Source organism: Necator americanus, chromosome I (genome assembly GCF_031761385.1).
Source record: "Necator americanus strain Aroian chromosome I, whole genome shotgun sequence".
NCBI classification, from domain to species: Eukaryota; Metazoa; Nematoda; class Chromadorea; order Rhabditida; family Ancylostomatidae; genus Necator; species Necator americanus.
Genome location: NC_087371.1, coordinates 33,927,833 through 33,941,198, shown reverse-complemented (window position 1 = coordinate 33,941,198; position 13,366 = coordinate 33,927,833). Strand labels below are relative to the sequence as shown.

At 39.8% G+C, this 13,366-nt stretch overlaps 1 protein-coding gene across 1 annotated transcript; it reads left to right on the top strand.

The window, feature by feature from the left end:
- Positions 1–865: 865 nt before the first annotated feature.
- Positions 866–13,361, top strand: RB195_007727 (uncharacterized protein; the record flags this gene model as incomplete). The annotated part of the gene is made up of 12 exons (XM_064181512.1): positions 866–1,027; positions 1,540–1,657; positions 4,088–4,221; positions 4,369–4,484; positions 4,544–4,660; positions 4,721–4,821; positions 5,473–5,628; positions 6,887–6,979; positions 7,063–7,149; positions 7,241–7,350; positions 7,534–7,743; positions 13,200–13,361. 12 exons carry the CDS (start codon positions 866–868, stop codon positions 13,359–13,361), a joined length of 1,566 nt encoding a protein of 521 aa, XP_064038295.1.
- Between the last annotated feature and the right edge of the window lie 5 nt (positions 13,362–13,366).

The window sequence follows — 13,366 nt, the reverse complement described above, 5'->3', positions numbered from 1 at the left end:
AAAATGCCTTCTATCAGGCAGATGCAAAACATATAAACGTGTTCTAAGAAGCACTTTTGAGGCATCACAGGCACCGTAAAAGGAGTGATCCATTGAGTGTTTCATTGACAATTCATTGAACATAGCAGATAAAAGCAGGGCTACGACTTCCTCTGCGTGCTACTACGCTACTTCTTAGTGCTTTCGACAAGTTACAGGTTTCTCTTGCATGCCTATTTTTTTCTAACTAAAGGCAGCATGTTACGTTTTTATTCTTAAAGGTATCACCCCACGAATCTGGGGTGGTGCTCGTTTCAGGTGGGTTATGCGTATACGGGATGGTAGATTGTGTGGGAGAGGGTGATTCCGTTCATCTCTTCCTAATTGCTGATGTCGTGCCTCGGGTCCGCTCCGAGGAGGAGCGGCGGGCATCGGTGGCACGACGCGGGGCCGTCTGCCCAGATCCGAAGGGGCCTGCGCTGGGCTCGCCACCGAATGGCGGCCTAGCCCCTCCGAACCCTGCGGGCTCGTGCCCAGGGTCCCATCCCTCTGCCCCCACTCCCCATCGAGGGCCTGGGAGCTGCCCCTGATCCCACCCCCACCTATTTCCCTGTGGTTATAATGCGGTACGAGTGGTTATATGCAAGTGATTTATCCTAATAACGACACTACACGGCAATGCATATATACGCGACATAAACAGCGGAAGAATATAGGGGCCTGTCATAGGCTCAGTGGTTGTGGTCCTTGGTGATAGATGGATTGTGGTTGCGGTTCGAGCCCAGGGACAGCAAGCCAGGGTAGATGGTGTAACGTGGGCATGCGGTTGTGGTGCGGCAATCGATCGAAAAGCACGAACACGAGCACGGAATAACCACACCACAAGATGGAAAAGGAACTGGAACTACGAGTGCCCGGAGCCAGCCCTTATATACTGCGGCCGGCATGGGAGCGTTACAGCAATACATTGCCAATGGCAATGTTTCCCGCTCGCCGCGTGAAGAAGGTGCCGGCTGGCTGGGAAAGTCGTGCTGGGCATGACAGGGAGGTGCGGAAGGCTGGCGCGCTCCAGTCGAAATCTTTGTAGAAAATGGCGCTCGGGAACGCTCGAAGTCGCATCTTCTGGGCTGTTTTTTTCCGGTAATTAGGAAGAAATGGACGGAATCACCCTCCCCCCCTCTCCTTAACCTACGACTCCGTCTAGGCATAACTCACCTGAAGCCCGTCCCATCCCAGATTTGTGGGGCAATGCCTTTAATGATGCCTACCGCATTTTCTTTGTGATAAGGAAATGTCCAGATTTCTAAAGCATGGGTCAAAGCAGGAAGCACGATGGTGCAAAAGAGGTGAATATGAAGCCGTAGCATTACAGCATATAGAAGAAGGAATATGCTTCAAGTGACTGGATCGGCGGCGGCGGTGAATGAAACAACAAGCAATCTGTGTGCAACACAAGTGAAGTTCAAGTGGGTTAGCGGTTGTCTCTCGTCTTTTAGCGACACGAGCTTATATTTGTCTTGGCGCTGCTTAAGAGTTCGCATTCGCTGCTTCCCGCTCCAGCTTCGTTTATCGGATATGGGACCACTGTCGATTTTCACCTGTCTTCCGTACGTGCTGTCATTTTCGTTCTGTTCAGCTAGTCTAGCAGAGACTCGTCTGTTTAGTGATCTCCTCAATGGTGAGTCTAATGTTTGCACATTCTATACGTATGAGTTTTTCTATGGTTCCTTCCATTTTGCAAACACCATCACAGCTGCACGTTCTTATTTTCATCTATCAATATGTCTCTATCTTAAAATAGCGAATTTATCTCAGATTTAACTATTCTTTTCTGGAAACCTATAGAAGAACAAAATGTATTGGGACCCTCGCATCAGCTGACAGTTTTCCAGAGAATTTTCTGATCAGAAAAACAGATGTAAGTTCTACAACGTGACAGCGAATCAATTTTTGCCTCCAGGATAGAAGTAGTCCAGACCCATATATATTTGCCTTTAGGAGGAAAAATAGGATGGAAACCTAACCACCTTTAAGCTGATCATCAACCTCTTTTCCCAACCGAGCTATATAATATTATTTGGTCATTTTACTGACACAGACTCGGTACAACGACGCTTCGCTGTGGGACCCAGTCGTTTATGGCAAAAATATATTTGCTGCAGAGATGGCCGGAGAACGTATTCACACTAAATATTTATTTACATTATTATATTATATATTTATTTTACTTTTTCACTTATATCACTATTTTATGTATTATTTAAATTTTATTTAAATTATTGTTTTATGTACGCGTTTATATGTGTTATTTTTCTACAATTACATTTAAAAAAATAGTGTTTGTCCGCGAAGAAAAAAAGTTTGTATCAATGTATCCAATCAAGGCACATTTTTTGCGCTGGAGCGCGTTTATCCATCTAGAAATATTTTATTGGATTCGGGCTCCAATATTCGCTTCTGGAACCTTCTTGTACTGATGTGATGTTTTTCGGGATCCATGTACTATGTAATGCAGCAAAAATCCCTCTACTCTCACGTAGGATCTTATTACATGCTTCTCTCTCCACCCTTTTAATCATCTACGTCACTAATGAAGAAAATTCAATTTGAACAGAAAAATTGAAGAATTGGAATGAGAAAAGAAGTGATGGAGAGCGGCGGCGGTGGCTGAGCTAGGTTTTTCCTCTTAACACTTGAGAACTGAAACGATGATGCTAAAAAAAAAAAAACTTCAGGATTTCTGTAAGTCATCAAATTTGCAATGATCTACATTGATTGAAAGGCGTATAGCAATGTTTTGCTACCAAATCCTCAGATAAATCTTGGAAAATTCAAAGCGTTCAGTTTCAAAGGTTTCAAATCTCCTTGAAAACATCACAATTTTTTTTGTTGGAAAATCTTGCTAATATTCATCTATCTTAATTAATTAAGTTATTTTTAGTTTTTTTTAGATTTTTCTAGTATTTTTTCGTTTTCTGACACTGATATTTTTTTCTTTTGGCCAGAATTCATCACTGACGTTGGTCTAACGTACTGACTTGGTGCTTCAGAACACGTGCACTTCTCCTGCACTGTTTGCAAGCCGTGTGTCGATGCTCGCGGAAAATAAACAATTGTTTTTTTTTGTTAGTTTCGCACACTCTAGTTGACCCGCAATGATTTATGTGAAAAAAAATTGAAAATATACGTAGGGCATCAGAGAATCATTCGTACTATTCTGCTATTTCCAGAAAAAAGTACTGTTTTGTGGAAATTGTGGATTTTGAATAGAGCCGACACGAACTTTCAGTATAAATATGGCGGCTGATGTTTGTTTTCTTCCAGTTTTTTCCTTTTTTCTTTGTTACAAACCAATTCGCCGTGATTGAAGGCTTTCAGTACAAATGCTCCGCGATCGAAGGTTTCCAATAAAAATATGAGCTGATTTTTGTTTTCCCCAAAAAATTGGTGTTAAAGCTTTTCCCAGCATTCACGACTCTCATTTTAAAGGATAAAGTGTCCGGTGTTAGTCAATCTGCTTGGGACGCACCGACGCGTTCGCTTCGCTTCAGAATCGCTTGATGTACACGAACGCGTAGCTGGCCTATACAATGACTTGCGGGGGCTAGCCGATGTATTATGTTTATGTTTGTTTTATTTATGTTGTTGAATGCTTATTTATCATGTAACAAAAATATTTGCCGATTTTTTTTATCCTCCCAGACAAGTCAGGTACCAATTTATCGACCTCGGAGGGATGATTACCTTGGTTGGCGTTAGAGCGGTTTCGAGCCATCGATCGATCGTGCTGTGGCTGCTGAACCTCTCACCGCCTGAGCTACGCATACAGATCACCATTTCTATAGTGATATTTAAACTTCTGTTATAAATGTCTCTTCTCGTGTATGCGTAAGTAATGAGAGATCTTTTATATGACTATGACCCTCTAAATTTATAACTGTAATATATTTTTATTTTGGTGATGTATTTATGACCTCATACGGTCTGTGTTACACCCGCCCCATACCAGAATATGCGAAAATATTTTTGTCATGCGTAGTTTTGCACTTTTTTGTGCTAACTTCTAGGATAGATTTTTTCTGACGTTCTCTCTATAACTAGAATTTAGGGTACAACCCTCTGGAACGCCCTGTTGCGAACGCTTCTCAGCCTCTGGTAGTAAAGATTAAAATGTTCCTGCAGCAAATTCTGGATGTTGACGAGAAGAACCAACTGGTTTCCGTGAATGCTTGGCTCAGCTATGTACGTTCATCTTTCGTATACATTCATGATTTATTTCTTAAAATTAAATTCGTTTTCATTGAATTTTGATTAATTTCTCTACAATCTTTAGGAATTTTTCATTCGAATCATTCCTTTAACTTGCCTTCTAGTGAAAAAGTTCTTTAGACATGGCAAGATTACAATCTCATTTGGGACCCTGCAAAATATGAAGGAATCCAAGATATTCGATTTCCTGGCTCAGCTGATCACATTTGGAGGCCAGACATTCTGCTTTACAACAGGTAGCGATGCCAATGTGGTGGTAGAGCTGCCCAGATTATGGAATTATAAAAAATTTCAGTGCTGCAGAGGATTTTGACTCGACTTTTAAAAGTAACCTATTGGTTTATTCGACCGGCGATGTCAATTGGATACCGCCCGGTGTCCTGAAATTCGTCTGCAAATTGGATGTGACATGGTTGGATAGCCGTACCTTGGTGTAATGTTGTCAAAATTGAGACCCGCGTTACGTATTCAGGTTTCCTTTCGATGATCAAATTTGTTATTTAAAATTTGGATCGTGGACATTTCACGGATATGCGCTTGACCTGCAGATAGACACAGACAACACAAACTCAAGTTAGTACGTCATGAATTTTTCTTTCAATTTTTAGTGCTATTTACTGGAAATTTGGTTCTTCCCTGTTACACCTTAGCTAAGTGAATCCATCGCTGCCTGCTATCGTGTTTCCAAGTAATATACGTATCTACGTATGATAAGGTCAAAACGACATTAAGGGCCTCACTTTACGAATCTGGATTGGTGTGGATTTTCGATGGCCAAAGACTATACGGGGTCGTAGATTGCAGAAACGGATGGGATCCCTCTCATTTCTTCCTAATCGCCGTAAAAAAACGGCTTGGAATATGCGGAAGCAAACTTCCAGCGTTCCGGGACGCTGTTTTCTACGAAAAGTTCTGTTGCTCATTTACTTGAGGAAATAAGAATGAGAGGATAAATCAGGATTTCGGGAGAACGAAAAAGGGAGTCCAGGTTTGAGAAAAGGGTAGAACTGATGCTTTGCGTTGGAATTTGTTTCTTGACTCTACGTTTATCTTTGCACCACTTGCTGAGTAGATCAAATTGATAACATTCGATAACACTTATGTGTCATTGTTTCCTGTCAGGAATTCTTCCTGAAAATTAAACTGTTTTGAAAGCTTCCTGCAACTTCCCCTACATCATTGGTGAAAAATTTCTTCTTATTTTAATTTCAAAAAATATTACAGGTCACTCTATGGATTTGTCCACGTATGTGGTGAACGGTGAATGGATTGTCGTTAGTTCACCAGCAGTTCGAGAGGTGAAATTTTATAAATGTTGTCCGGAACCTTATCCGACAGTGAAGTTCTACTTGCACATTCGTCGTCGTACATTATATTATGGTAAGTGCCATTTTTTTTTCGGCCTATTCCAGTAAAACGGTACGAAAAGCAAATTTTTGAGCATCGATCCTCATCTAAAGGACATAACATTATACGTTAAGCTCATTAGTCAGTTCTTCTACAGAAAGTTAACGAAACAAGGATTTAGGATTTCTGATGACCTCACATCCATCCAAAACTGTAACAGGATCGCTTTACCAACAACCATGAAATTAGTTAAATTATTTAGATGTATTATGACAAACGATTTACATACTGTGCCGAAAGCCTATAAGACATATATCTGGTCTATTTTTGAGTATGGTGCCGTTGCTTCTAATCCTCATAACCTAGGAGCCATAGATAAACTCAAAAGAGTTCAGAATATGTAACTTTACCAGGAAACTCATGATCAGATCCTGTGGAATTCACCATAATGCAACATCTAGTGCATCATCCAGAAATAGACCGTTTGATTTAAAACCTTGTTTCATTGAGAAGAAGGAGGAACGATCACATCATGGTTCATAAAATCTTCTACGGTTATACTAGTCTGAAAATCTCTGATTTTTTTCCTCTTTTGAGAAATCGATAACACGTGGTCCCACATTTAAGATTTACTTTACTTTCCCTACGTCTTCAGTGAGACAACACTTTTTCGTTAACAGAGCTGGCTCGGACTACTCAACTATGTAGAAAAAAATACTCACACCCGCTAAGGTTTCAGTATTTAAAGGCATCACTCCACGAGTCTGAGGTGGTACGGATTTCAGGTGGAGTATTCGTATACGGGATAGTAGATTAAGAAGAGGGGGGTAATTCCGTCCATTTCTTCCTAATTGCCGTAAAAAACATCTCGGAAGATGCGGCGTGTGCACACAGCTGGCGCGCTCCAATCGAACTCTTTGTAGAAAATAGCGCGCCAAAACGCTCGAAACCGTATCTTCCGGGTCGTTTTTCACTGCAATCAGGAAGAAATGGACGGAATCAGTCCCCTCTCCTTATCTAATCTACGATCCCGTATACGAATACTCCACTTGAAATCCGTACCACCTTAGATTCGTGGGGTGATGCCTTTAAGAATGCCGTTAACAGATTCCTTGAGCAAGCAAGTAATTAGAGGTTTCTTCACTTGTATTCAGTAACCTATGCATGTACTCATTGCTATTATTTTGCTGGTGTTATTTGTGCTATTTGTTCATTGTATACTCCATTCGTAAATACATGGATTGCAATGTAAAGAATAAATAAATAAATAAATAAAAATTACCGTGTTTAGGTTTCAACCTAATCATTCCGTCAATATTAATCTGTGTTATGGCTGTTTTTGGCTTCTCCTTGCCACCAGATGCTGGAGAGAAAATCACTCTGCGTACGTGCACAAATACGTTCTTAATTTTGAAAAAAAAAATTTCTCCATATTATTTCAGCATAATTGCCATTGTGTTCTTTTAGAGATGACTATCCTCTTGGCTATCGTATTTTTTCTTAGCATGGTCTCTGAAATGACACCACCCACCTCGGATGCTGTACCGCTGATAGGTCCGTTTTCACAGACGGCACTATTGCTCCTGGATTTTTTTGAAAATTCTTTTCTAATTTTTTTTTTAAAATGAGCAATTCCCTTGTTTAGGAGTATTCTTTTCTTGTTGCATGTTGGTTATTTCTGCTTCGGTAGTATTTACCGTACTCATCCTGAATCTACATTTTAGATCATCAGATACGCACCGGATCAGTCCACTGGTGAGTTTTTGGAAAATAAAACTTTCTTTAGGAGAAGTGCCTCAAAAAATCACTTTTTTATAAATTATATAAATAAATAAGTACTAAATATTATAAATAATAAAAAAATATTGAGATAAAAATATAAAATGTATAAATAAATATTATAAATTATTATTATAGATTATAATTTCTACACTTTAGACTCGCAGAGTATTCCTGGAATGGCTCCCATGGATCCTGTGTATGTCTCGACCTGGATATTCATTTGTCGCAGGAAAAGCTGTCATAGAAGATCCTCTTCCGTGTAAACTGAAAAAAGAACAGTTCTACAAGGATCCATCCTTATCTCTGAATCCAGTCACGGAGGCACAAGTCACGTTGCTGAACGCTATTTGTGCGGAAGTGAATGAGGTAAAATTTAATTTTGGTGACATTACATTTAATAATAGGCGGTGACAAAGTCGAAAAGGATACCGTGAGATGAGGTGACGAGCATTCATTTCCCTTAGATTCGATAATAATGGAGTAGAAATTTTAAAATCGTGAACGAATTCCTATCCAACTAATCCACATTCCACAAAAATTCCCTGAAATCATGAGATTTGACCTTTATTACTGAAAAATAAACAGAGGAATGGAATTGTTGGCTTTGACTCTTTAATTACTTAGTAGATCATGGATTTACAATATCATAAAAAGATTTTCGAATAATAAATTTCGCGTTCTCTTCGCGACAGCGAGGACCCAGAGAGTGTCCAGCGATTTTCAATAAATTTATGTAGTCAATTTCTTCGTGATTTTTCTATAAACTAAAATTGAAAATGGTCATGGATCTCTGAGATGCTCTTCCTTGTTTGAGTTTGTTTTCTACTACCCTGGGAAATGAGGAAAGCAGTAAACTTCTCTGCCTGACTATCTTACTATCTGCTATGAGGGTTTTACTACTTTGTATACTCCTGTGGGTTACTCACGGATCTCTGCAGATATTCTTTGTCTTCCCACAAAGTAAACCGATAGTCCATGTTTTCACTTCCATTGCTCCCTTTTCTGACGTTTCTGTGCCAGATGTCCCCTGTATTTAAGGGAATACTCGCCATTACTAAGTCTTAAAGAGAGAAAACCTGTATCTGACCAAGATAAACCACTTTAAGTGTAAATGAGATTGCGAATGTCCTGTCAGTCTACTCCAAAATAATTAGATGTGTGTGGGTGGTGGCCTAGGACACCCTGCCGTGCACCAACTGACTTAGACTACACGATCCGTCGATGGTTTAAAATCGCTTTAGCGGCAACCAATCCTTTCATCCCTCTGGGGTTGATAAATTGGTACCAGACTTGTGTGGGAGGATAAAAACACTGAATTGACTCATCGGCTAACCCTCGTAAGTTGTTGTATAGGTCAGTTAACCTCAAACGATTCGTTGAACCTCAAACGATTCTGAATTGAAGTGAACGTGGTGGCGCATCCCAAGCAGATTGATTTACGATAGACACTTTATCCTTCATGCAGTACATGATCTTCGGTTGTCAGACATGAAATGAACTTTGAATCCATTCTCCTGGCATCATCCGTTTAATAGGGCGTTCTATAACGCCAACCACGTTTTCATTCTGCTTGCGGAAGCTTTCCGAAGCACACATCAAAACAGTGGAAACGGTGGTGTTGAATAAGAGAGTACGGTGTCAGATGTCCTTCGCTTTTTTCACCACGTGACGTCGACGTAAGGATTGCTCTGATGCTCCGAACACGTTCGTTTCCTACTGTACAACTCGGAGATAAGCTAGTCCATCTTTTATTCTTTTCCCAGACACAGACACCTGGCGTACTCAGATATACTCATTCGGTTGAGCATGAATGGGACATTAGAGACCCATCATTCCTCACAAACATTACTTTTTGCGAATTCAATTGAAGGCCGATCTTTTTACGTTTTCGTCGATTTCGGGTAGCATTTGTTCCGCATGGTTGGTGCATGGTGTTGTAAGTACGATGTCATCAGCGGAATAAAAATGGCGTAGCTGCCTAAGTTGTTCCATCCCAATCCTTACATTACGCTCTCGAGAATGGCACTGAATAGTTCGGATGTGATTGTATGCCCCTGTTCGACTATTTCCTTCACGTCAGTGATAATTTTCATAGAATGGTGTAGTTTCGATTGTGAAGTTACTGTACAACTCTCGTAGTAACTTAAAGGCAGTGTATCACAATTTTGTCGTGGTGTGGAACTACCGTGACAGAGTTCAGGAAGTGGATTGCGGAGCTAAGCGCGGTTCCACTCGTCTCACTCTAATCGTCGTGAAAAACGGCGTTTTTTCCTACGAGATACGTTGGCGCGCACCATCCATATGTACGTGCCGTGTCTACGAGCGGGTGGTCGAAGATCAGAGATGCCTCTTCATCAGGCTATTCAAATAAAACCAATCAATAAGCAGCTTAAAGATCTGGAGCATGTACAAGGAGGAGCGTTCTAACGTATCTTGTAGGAACAAATGCCGTTCCCACGCCGTTTTTTTACGACTATTAGAGAGAGTTGAGTGGAGCCACACTGGGTTCCGTAATTTACAACACAAACTTTACGGGCTTCCTGAGGTTTCCGTACTGCGCTAAAATCGTGACATGTTGCCTTTGATTTGGACTGACATCGATAACAGTTACTCAGTTACCGTTTACAAGAACTAAGTGGCACTGGGTTGTATGAGTCTGGCGTGGAATGCGTCATCAGATTGGACGTTTTTTTTTTATTTCCTTGGTTTCTTTTACTAATAGTTCTATTGGAGTGCGTATCAGCCGCAGTTATCTAACGCGTTGAAATTTTAGTTTGCAGGATTTTGCGCTCATTGCAATGTTCTGAGTAAGGGTGTTTTGGTTGTGCAAGGCTTCTATGACCGCTTAAGTCTCAAAAGGATACAAGTAAGCCTTCCCCATGTCGATGAAAGTGAGACACAGCGGGACCTTGTCCTCTCACAACAATTCGATGACTCCTAGAACCATATTTATGTATTTATTCATTTCAAAACTCTACTTACTCGCTTTTCTTCACTTCTCTTAATATTTTTCAGTAGTTTTTCCAAAAATTTTCGGGACTCTACATATGTACTTCTCAATTGCTGCCCATTTTTCCAACAAATTGAATTTGGGTAAAATAACATCTCATGAAGATTTATGGAAGGATTTTAAGCTCTTCCTGGATACAAGAAGAATATACGATGAAGACCAAACTCACCTTTTCTGGAATACACAAATATATAGCTAGAAGAATTCCCCATCTTAGAACTCTTAAAGATAGGTATTTGATGTCGGCTGCGGTTCCGGTGTGGAACTATCATTCACAGGAGCGAGAAAGAAAGAAGAGAGCCAACATCTAATCTGAAATCGTCGATCCCTTTTTTTCAAGAGCGGATTCACGTGCAAACGCCATTCAACTTCGAGAAAAACCGCGTCCTTCAGGTTTCACTCGAAAAAGAAAAACGTAACTCGTCGTGTGAGATTCTTAGCGAATAGAAATTTGACTGCGACGGTTATCGTTCTACTCTGCACACAAAACTCAGGAATCATTTAAAATACAAAGATTTGATTTGGAAAACTGGAAAACGTCCGAACTGTCAACATCAGATCAATTTTGAACATTGACGGCTTACTTTGAAGTTGAAGTCTGAAAGAAGAGTATTATATTTTCGCAATTATTTTTTTTTTCATAAAAGGAAAAGATTGGATTTGTACTCTGAAAAATTTCCGTTTCCGAATTATTTTTAAGGTGTTTTTAGTCCGTTATTTCTTCTGAATTTTTTCTGTACTTGAAAAAAAACGAAATTGAAATCTGAAAAATGGAATTAAAATCTGGAAAAAAAATCAACTTTTTTTCTGGCCATCTCGAGAATTCCTGCTACAAGTAAAAGTCCATCATTTACAAGTACACGAATGTGGAAATAATTCTAAAAACCGAGGGAAAACCTATAATTTCTTCTTCCAATAGTTCCATAGTAGCCCATAATGACCCGAAGACGACGGAAAAGGAATGCCTCGCGTTTTCCTTTTTTGCATTCTTTCGATAGAATGTTTTCTTTCAACGGTTTCGTTTTTCTCTTTCTGTTTTTTTTTTCGGGAAGCCGATCACACAGTTGAACGCTTCCAACCTGATTATTCATTTACGCTGCGCGTTGCTGTCGAACGTTTTCCGCCCCCTCATACGGAATATGAACGCCCATTCTCAGCAAAACCAGGAAACCCGGTTACGAACAAGTTTTAGTTTGCGTGCAATTTTGTTTTCAATATCTATCTATTTACATCTCTTTAACGATGATAAATACGATTCCACGTGAATTGTTCTCTAACCTATAGGAAGAAAAAAAAAACATGAAGAAACAGTATTCTCTTCCGGTTCAAACATCGCTGAAACAAATTTCCAAGGTTCTTCCTGTACCTATGTAGAGTAAAATAGGCATTCTTAAAGATCAAATTCTCCATATTCATAAAGGATAAAGGATAAAGTTTCTGGCATTGATCAATCCATTTGGGACCCGCCGCCACGTTCACTCCAATCCAGAATCGTTCGAGGTTTAGGAACGTGTAACTGGCCTATACAATGACTTGCGGTGGATAGCCGATGAGTCAAGCCAGTGTTTTTATCCTCCCAGACAAGTCTGGTACAAATTTATCGACCCCGGAGGGATGAAAGGCTTGGTGAGCACTAGGGCGGGTTCGAACCTCCGATCGATCGTGCAGGAAGCAGAACCTCTAACCGCTACACTACACCCGCCCCTTCATATACATAAATTTCAATAAATCGCGGCATGATGGATGCTGATCCGCAGTATTTGCCTCCTTAGGTGGAACCGGTCACGGAATTCCTATAATCCTTTATTCCTGGCTAGCGTTCCAGCGAGTTCGCCTTCTCCTGGGCTTAAAGCGATGGAATCGAACGTGATCCGAACGGGCACCGCATCCATTGAACAGAAGAAAATCCTAACAAGTTCATTTTTGGATCTCATAGCTTTATGTGGAAGCATAGATCGTGTCTTAGGATTGGAGTAAAACCTCAAATTTTTTTAATTCAACTTTAGAAGACAAATACTGAAAATAAATTAACACCGTGTGGAGTGATGTATGAATGTGTCCATCAATTTTTTTTTACGGAGCATAAGAGATTCGATTACGATCTCTGAAAACTCCGTTACTACTTGTTTATTCATTATTTTATTTACTTTTATTATTATTATTTCAAAAGACTCATTTTTTGCATATTCACTGCTTAAAATAGTGTTACCTGTCATTTTGAAGCAATTTTAACCCTTTCGCAGTTCTCTGAAGGTCATTTTGGAACCCGATGAATTAAATCGGAGAACATTCCGCCCCATTTCAGTCATATGCGTCTGGAATTTCTTTTTACGCTAATTTTCGATAGGTTCCCGTTCAAAAATAAAAAGATAAAACAAAAAAATCCAATCAAGAATTTCCACTATTTGTTATCCAGAGTTTTTCTTCCATAGAACGAAAATCTTCCTCTTCGGGAACCTAGTATGCTATCTATCCCTCGAAAATCGAACTCCTGAGAGCAAAAAAAAAATATTATTTATAACGAAAAAGAAAAAATATATAAAAGACAAGCTCATTCAGGAATTTTTTTCTGAGAAATTTCCCGCGTTGTTGGCATTTAATTTTTGTCCCATAGGATGGGATGGATACGAAAATCGGGGAAAAAGTCAAAAATTATCGACAAAAGTGCGAAGATTGCTCAATTTACTCTGAGAATAATCTAGTAACTTTAATGTATTTTGTGAGTACTTTTCTTTCATAGCGGTACCATCCTACAATTCTTTGGAATCGTCTTGTAGTTCCGTGTTTTTGCTGAAGAGTTATAGTGTTACAGATATGTGAGTACGTCGAAAAAGAGGAAATAGAGGAACGAATTGAAGCGGATTGGAAATTTGCCGCTATGGCTGTGGATCGTGCATGTCTTATAATGTTTACTCTGTTTATAATATTATCTACACTTGCAATATTCCTCTCCGCACCTCATATTATTGCTTAACTCAC